Source organism: Sebastes umbrosus, chromosome 11 (genome assembly GCF_015220745.1).
Source record: "Sebastes umbrosus isolate fSebUmb1 chromosome 11, fSebUmb1.pri, whole genome shotgun sequence".
Lineage (NCBI taxonomy): Eukaryota > Metazoa > Chordata > Actinopteri > Perciformes > Sebastidae > Sebastes > Sebastes umbrosus.
Window position 1 is genome coordinate 18,958,397 of NC_051279.1, and position 8,670 is coordinate 18,967,066.

Below are 8,670 nucleotides of genomic sequence, written 5' to 3' on the forward strand. Positions count from 1 at the left end.
CACTTTAATCGTCATTTTTTTTAATGCAAAAAAATATACAAACATTTACAAAAAAAAAACGATAATAAAAAATAGGAATGCATTTGTATTTCAGACAATTCCTCAAAGTAACACGTTTCACCAATAAATAAATAAATGTATTCTGAAAATATTTTTTTTTTGTTGCACAGGTTAGATCCACACAGTCTTAGCCTATAATGTGAGCTACACCACCAGTTGACAGTCTCACAACTGCTTCAATAATGCACTTTGATCTCCACAGAAAGAAGTCCGAAGACATGCATTTAAAAAAAAAAAAAAAAATGTCTTTTCCCTTTTTGTTTTTAGAAAAACCACATGATATTTTCAACATTCGTCGTCAACAACATGAAAACGCACCAGAGTGTTATGGAGCTTTTACGCGCGTCTGCAGGCCTCTGCTGCGTAATGAGCTTCTTTTTCTGTCGTCTTTGGTTTTAAATAGAGTGATCCCATGTATCCAGCATTGGACTCCAGATTTGTCCCGTCAGATAAGTAGATTCAGCAGTCACCTGTAGGGTTAAGACAAAGCATTTATATCACCAAACTGTGCAGAGAGAAGTAACATAATTTGGGTTGCATTAGACCAGCCATTTATTTAATTTATTTAAAAAAAGGATCCCCATTAGCTGATAGTGTTTTTAGTCTCTGCTGTCATCTAATTTATTTTATTATTTAACCTTTATTTAACCAGTTAGTACTCATTGAGATTAATAATCTCGTGAGTGAGGTGGCACTATGATTAGTAACATTAATATACCTGAAAACAAAGAAGTGGTCTAAAATGCAATTACATGCATAGTCGTTTTTAAAAAATAAAAAAATAAAAAAAGTAAAGTTATCTTGCCAAAACAATGACTCAGACAAGAATTTATTTATTTGATTATTTAAAAAGGAACCCCATTAGCTGATACCAATGGCACCAGCTATAGTCTTCCCATGGGGACCGAAATCAAGTAATTTATCACATACATACTATACACTAATAACATTTTCCAAACACATATAAATTTCACATTCATACACAATCTTCCACAACCATTTAGCCTCAAGGCCCATCATCATAAGGGGAAAATGAACAAAAGAAAAACCATACATGACCAACACTGGACTATATGGATCAGCTGCTTAAAAGTAATAACCCATAAAAGAACATTTTCTAGTGTTTTTTTTTTCTTTTTCCCCCCCCACATTTTTAGGGCTCATGCATTTTTTTAGCTGGAAAATGAATCGTACCATTTAGGGGTCAAAATTTCTCCAGATGTTAGTGAGATGTTGACATGGACCAAGCGCCCTCCATCCTCCACACAGAGAAGGCGTAGCTCAGCCTCTCGTGAGCCACATAACTACAACTTGCCATTTTGGAGTCCAGCTCGTCGCTCTGCAGCACCTGGTAGAGGAAGTCGATGTATCTGGCTGCGAGTTTAAGGGTCTGTATTTTGCTGAGTTTGTCTGAAGGCAAAGTGGGGATAATTTTCCGCAGAGACGTGAACGCCTCGTTGAGAGACTGCGTCCTCTGTCTCTCTCGGACGTTGGCCATGACGCGCTGAGACTGGAGCTCCTCGAAGGACTGTGGGCTGCTGCTGCTGGACTTCTTGCCTCTTTTCCCAGGGGTGTCTGAGTCCTCCCCGTTCTTCCTGCTCGGTCTCCTCTTTCTCCCACACCTCTTAGGCTGTCTGTCCAACTCTTCTTCTTCTTCTTCCTCGCTGTTGTTGCTCAGGCTGTCCACAGGAGAGACAGGAGGAGAGCTGCTCGACGACTCTTCTCCCAGGTTTTCCTCAGACATCTCCACAAGGGTGGCCAGAAAGTGTCCAAAAAGTGATTCCCCCTCTCATGAAGTCAAGGAAATTGGTCCACCTGTAGGTCTGTGTGGCTTTTTGAAGGACACCAAAGTATCCATAGATGATGGGAGATCCTGGGAGGACAAGTCTTCTACTTCTAATACTTGAGAAACTTAGGCTGTTCTTATAGGCTGCATGGAGTAAACTTTTTTTTGGGGAGGGACTGGATTGGTTAAGGAGATGAAGTACGTGCAGCTGAGGGGTGGGAGCATCCAATGAACTATCAGGATCACTCCTAATACTAAAGTCAGAGTTGGAAAAGATAACTTTATTTCACTAAATTACACCATTTAAATAAGTTTATTATTACAAAAACAACCAGAATATATGATTTTTATTAGATGTTTTCGTTTAAATAAGTTCACATAAGCAAGGGGAATAATAACTTGTCTCATTATGGTTGAAATCACATTAAAAAAACAGGCACATTTAATTTAAATTGCCACTTTATATCAATTGCTTCTGGTCTGTGCATCCAATGAACTAGAATCACTCCTAATACTAAAGTCAGAGTTGGAAAAGTTAACGTTATTTCACATCATTACACTATTTAAATAAAAAAAAAAGTTGATTATTACAAAAACAACCAAAATATATGATTATTTTTCTTTTTCTGAATTTTGTTAATACAACTCGGACAATCCATTGCACAAACATGTTTGGACTGATAGATATCCCAGCCATGACAATACCCAGAGGGCACTCAAAAAAAACAAGTGTACAAAAATAAATATAAATAAATAGATAAATAAATAAAATAAAATAAATAAACATAAATCATGATAAATTGTTAGAGGTCTAGGACAGTACACCGTATCATCTAGGGTACTGACATGCATAAAACAAGCGCAGGAGTTAAGCCGAAGAGTTGAACACAAAGACAAATCAGGGGTCCTTCCCATGTTTCGTTTGAAATATTCCTGGTAAAATACATACACACATATCCTTTATCCATATATATATATACATACATACATACATACATACACATATACATATACATACACACATACATACACATACATACACACACATACATCAAATTTTAATCAGCCAAAAAATATATGATTTTTATTAGATATTTTCGTTTAAATAAGTTCACATAAGCAAGGGGGAATAATAACGTGTCTCATAATGGTTGAAATCACATAAAAAAAAACAGGCACATTTTAAATTAACACATTATCAATTGCTTTTCCGTCTGTGTGCACAAACAATGCATATTTTGTATCCCTTCTTCCATCCATCGGCACCTCAATAAAATGCCTATCGTCCCTTCACACCACTGCTGCTATATGTTTGCTATAATCTCCTGTAATTGTATGAGCTGACACTTCTTTCTCTCTATTATGCAACCCTTGGCACATCTCTGTGGGCCAGACCCACACAGATTTTGGATTTATGTTTCCATCTAGTCTTTCTTAAACCAAGTGAGATCAAAAGACTTTCATATAGAGGCAACATATGATCCCAATCTCACATTTTTGACATGCAGCCAGTTCTTCAGATTTTCAAACTTTTCCTTAGAGGACTGCTGCGTGCTCTAATTATATCCCCCACAAGAGGGCATGTTTTTTGTATGCTGTAATATATATATTCTACCATAAAATATATGTAAAACTGTGGTAAAATAAAGTTTATGTTTCTTTCTTCCTCCATAAAACAATACAAGAAGTGATTATTCCCTTTTGGCTCTAGTCCGAGAGGAGAAAAGGGCAGCTCTGTGTTTAAGACCGTCTGGTATTTACTAGGTTGGTGATACAATATCCATCTTGTTTAGTGGAGGATTACTTTGTTTAGGTTGAGATGGCTGTGGTCCACAGGAGCAGCATCTGGTTCAGGAAACAGGGGGGCAGTCGGGGTCAGAGGTCGCAACACCAACGAACATCTATTTACATCCTCGTGGAGGCCTGAGAGTGAAGTATTGTTCCAGGGGAAACACAGGCTTGTTTAAGTGTAACATTTTACATTTTAACCAAAGAAAATGTCACATTTGCTCCATTTTCGGGCTCAAAAATGCACGCTCGTTCATTCATATCACCGTGCTGCAAAGTAAAGGTGGAATTTATTTAAAAGTTTGGAACTTATCTGTTTATAGACGACGATGCTGACTGGGAATAGCGAGAGAAAGAGAAGCTCAAGCCCCTTCAAGGTGAGTGTACCTGTCTGGTGGCTCTGTCCATGGTGCTGATCTCAGCACACACATACCACTCTCTACCTGCTGCACCTCACAGGTAAGCAGGTGGAGCTCCAACCGCCTTGTCTGAATCCTTTTAGTGTCATTTTTCCTGCTGCATCTCGTAACAAAAGTGGCAGCAAGTCATTAGGTTTTACTTTTATAGTTAATCTTGACAGCTTGCTTTTGTTTCTTTAAAATAAAAACCTGATTATGTGTTAATATTTACACGCTGCATATTTCATGCAGCGTGTACGCAAAGATTAACTTTTCACATCTGTGAATGTGCTATTCCATATGCTTTTTAGGTATTTTTTGGCTTACATTTTGCCTTTACAGTAGTCAAATTTAACAAAATACATTTACTCAAGTACTGTACTTGAGTATGTCAATTCTATGCTCCTTATAACTGCATTCCAGTGGGAAATATGTTGTCTTTACTCCACTACATTACTACATGATGCATTATTATGGGCTGAGATACCTAACAGTGAAGCAGTTCAAATGAGCTCCACCTCAGCCAACCACAACATTAAAGTACTCCTTACATGTTAATGCATCAATAACAATTATCCAATAATGTAATAATATAACACTGGCAGGGGTCATTGTGCATAACGTGTATGTTTACCTTTGATATTTTAAGTATATTTTGTAATGTAGGACTTTTACTCGTAAGGGAGTATTTTGATGGTGTTGATACTCTTCTTTGAGTACATTGATCTGAATACTTCCTCCACCACTGTGCCTTTATTAGGTAGTACAGAGGTATGCAAAATATCATGCAACAAATGCCTGTTGTTTCCTTTACTTTCTCTTGTTGACTGATATTTATGATTACGCTTCATTGTATCTCAGTTTGGCTTCCTTCCTCCTCTGCACATATCAACTGAGCTCCATGATTGTATGTCTTTTATCATAGTGAGCAAATAAAACAATGCCCACTCCATCCAGGGATGTTTTGTTATCCTGGTCAACATCTCAGACCCCTCAGCCACGAGGACACACCATCATCCCTTACTTTAAAAATAATAACAATAATGCAAAAGCTACTATTTACTCCCACTCTACATTTACATTTCTTGGCAGATTGCTCTTGCAGAGTTCAGCTCTTTGCTGCTGAAGTGACTCTGAGAAAACACAGCTGCTTCTCGGGAATATGATGTCATCACAGGACGACTCCTCCAGTGTTGATCTTTAATAAAGACGAAACCTTCATCGGTCAGTCACAGACTGTCAGGGCCTGACAATTACAAGTACATGAAGAGGAGATAAACAGCGCTGATTGTTTTTTGGCGTGATTTATGGTACGTTGCTGTCCGCTCGGCCCGACGCGGTGGCTAATAACTGATGAAGAAAGCCTTTGTCCTTATCAATGAGCAGTGAGTGGGTGTTATGATAAAGTCAAGTGTATATTTCTGACTCATGCAACTTGACACACCGCTCATGAGTGACCCCAAAGCGTCATTAACCACCCCTCCCCGAGGTCACATCAAGGCAGACACGACTCAGGCTCTCACTCAGTGAGTCCTGAGCCACAGCCAGATCCACAGAGACCTGTCTATTTTCTCTGCTCCAGCCTCGGAGGGCTGTGTTTCTCTATCAGCCTACTCATATCTATTGGAATAACAAACCGCAGTCCTCCACATGCACGAGGCTCCCACAATTGACAGTGATATTCATGTTCACTCCATTAAACTTTAACCGCAATGAGCGCAGTGCCAGCTCGCCAAGACGGATCAACTGCACGGGATGAGAAAAGACAGGGGTGCGTTCTTCAAAGAGCAAGACCCAGATAGCCTCTAATCAACCCTCGGGACTAACAAGGTCAAACGGCGGAGCTGGATGACAGCATGTTTCCTCAGCAATAGTCTCAAAGTGGCCCATTCTGTAGAGAAATCCAGACATCATATCAGGGGATTCGTGATAACAGCAGCCCAGCGGTGGTGAGAGAGGATCTGGGGTGTTGGATCAGGGAGTGAGGATGAAAACAGGCCTTTATAAGCTGTCTGGACACATAGGGGCCAGGACTCCTGAAGTTAGCTGTAAAAGAAAGCCTTTGAAAGCAGAGCGCTTTGATGTTGCGGGTTCTAATCGTGGTTCAAGTCCTGTATTCCTGCAGCACAATTTCACCTTGTCAGAGAGCAGAGCCTGCCCATTCCTGGAATGTTATCTCGTAAAAAGCTTTCATTTTTGTAGAGAGAAAGGCTGATTTTGTACACGAAGAGGTGCACATGTGCATATGCACGTGTGTGTGTGAGTGTAATAGATGTTCTGTTAAATCTATTCACGCCGACCTAATGACTCTGTGGGATATCAGACAGCTCTACCGCACAATGACACCTTATTAGCCACGAAGAACCAACAAACCTCCAGTATGTTTTCACAGCTTGGAAGCTCAGGCTGATGTGGGGTCTGTGGAAGACCTGGCATCCCAGCAGTGCAATCTCTGTTTCACACATGCACACACACACACACACAAAACAAACACAAGCCTTCCTCTAAGGGTTTGAGAAAGTGTTTCACTGGTCAAACTTTACTCACAAAACAACAACACACTACTATGAAGCATGGAGAATCACTGAATTCTGCATTTAACACCACATAGCTGTGAGATGAACGTCAGCTCATATATTGTGCGTCCTGACCACTGCTGAATCTTAAACCTCGAGACCACTGAGCCGTGCCTTCTGCTGCCTATAAAGCCTGCTGCCACCCTGCAGACCACACACACACACGTCCACCCAGGCTGCTGCAGCGTGGAGACCAGAGCACTGACCCATGCAATGAAAATATCTGTTCACAGAGTTACAGTAGCTTTACCATATTGTGGCGGGCTTGACAGGTGCTGCTGTGATTTTTAGAGATACTCTGTCTGCATGTAGCTCATAAGGAAATGTGATTCATTGTCAGTGTAGGTGAGAAATACACTCAGGTGCCAGCTTATACACCATTTTGGAGGCTGCAGTTTGTGGTGCTGTTGAATTGTATTGTGTTATACTGAGAGGTGATTCTAATATTTTGTCCACCCTATTTATATCAATGAGGGTAGACTAAACAGAGTACATATTAGAAAAATTCCAAATAGCCTGTCAGTAATACGCATTAGGGGTGGGGGAAAAATGATAGTATTGCAGCATAGTATCCCGATATTTTGCCTGGTGATATTCTATCGATACACAGATGTCAAGTATTAATCTTACGTCCCACCAGTTGGCCCGGCTGCTATTCTGTCTTTCAGAGGTTGTATCAGGCTCAGTCTTAAAGCTAGAGTGAAGATACTGGTATCATATGAAAAGCATTATAACTTATCGCAACACTCAGCATATTGCAAAATGTTTAAAATTGCAATAAGATCGTATCATGACTGCAGTAGGCAGAATGTTTTTGGCATCACTGGGCAAAAATCCCATAATAACCTTTCAGCATATTGTAATTTAAGTGTTCTGAGAGATAACTTCACTTCTGCACCTCCTCATGGCTCTGTTTTTAGGATTTAAAAAAAATCTAGCCCGTGACGGGTAGTGTACTGTTTATCTGTAAAATGAGAAAGTTTGCTCTGGCTGGTGGGCGGTGCTTTGTATTTCCTCAACTGATCTCAACATGGCTGCCGGGTCACAAACTTTCTAATTTTACAGCTAAACAGTACACTACAAGATGTTTCTGAAAACATTTGAGGCGAGAAATAGGCATTACAGAAACAGAATATTGCTTCATATTTGATCAGCGCTGCCTAGTTTGATCAGAGTTTGCGAGTGATTGACAGCTGCTCACAGACGGCAGGCTCCAGCTCGGCTCTGATTGGTTGTTTTCCTCCGGCCTGTGAAATCTTGTAGATGACATTAGGAGCACTGGAGGACACATGATCTTTTTCTCAGAATACCTGTCTCATGCACTACTGTCAGGATACAGTGACCGTTTTATAAAAACAACTTTTTTGAATCATATTTGCTCCATTTCTACCCACTGCAGCTTTAAGTGTCATGATGCTATTGTATCATAGGGCCTCTGGTGATTCCCACCCCTAATATGCATAGGTGTAGTTGTGTAATAAAGAAGTCTACATACACTAAAAGGCATGTTAGACAGGAAAATACAGTGAACAGTGGTAGTCATGGCTGCATGTTAGTGCACACTAAACTGTGAGTGAACAGTGTTAAAGGGTCCTTTCATCCAAATCACAAACTAGTGGTATCTAAACAGATAGTTTTGGTTTTGGCATCTGTTTTTGTGGTTTCCTTCGCCGCCCTAATACAATGGAGTTTTGTTCGTGGTGCTCATAACATTGAAAAATAACATTTGTGAAACTCAACAGTGACACATCTTTTCTTCAGAAACAATGCCCCAGTTACCCTTGATAATCCACAGACCTCGCTGTCAACTGTTTTTATAGGAATTATTTTCCGCTGATGAAATAGTCCCAATGAAATATATACTGAAATATATAACAGGTCACAAATCCTGCACAGTTCATCTGATGTGGATGTAAATGCCCTCAAATAAAAGTTGAATGTCAGCACTTTAACCTCATAGTTACTGCTTTACTGTATATCAGATCAAATGTGCTGGAGAAGAGAGCCAACACAACTTTCACTTTCTTGATTGCACTTTGCAGAAGATAGTGAGTATGTATTA

General features: G+C 39.9%; 1 protein-coding gene across 2 annotated transcripts; it reads right to left on the reverse strand.

The window, feature by feature from the left end:
* twist1b (twist family bHLH transcription factor 1b) lies at positions 1-1,952 on the reverse strand. Of its 2 annotated transcripts, none has more exons than XM_037784049.1 (2): positions 1,376-1,952; positions 1-530 (listed from the first exon to the last, which is right to left on the reverse strand). In XM_037784049.1, exons 1-2 carry the CDS (start codon positions 1,802-1,804, stop codon positions 456-458), a joined length of 504 nt encoding a protein of 167 aa, XP_037639977.1. In that variant the 5' UTR covers positions 1,805-1,952; the 3' UTR covers positions 1-455. The 2 variants fall into 2 exon arrangements, with proteins under 2 accessions (XP_037639977.1, XP_037639975.1); XM_037784047.1 differs by having other exon boundaries at positions 1,255-1,952.
* Positions 1,953-8,670: the final 6,718 nt, after the last annotated feature.

What these genes read in the sequence shown, in the direction of transcription:
- twist1b (XM_037784047.1), bottom strand. Translation starts at nt 1,804, where the DNA reads ATGTCTGAGGAAAACCTGGGAGAAGAGTCGTCGAGCAGCTCTCCTCCT.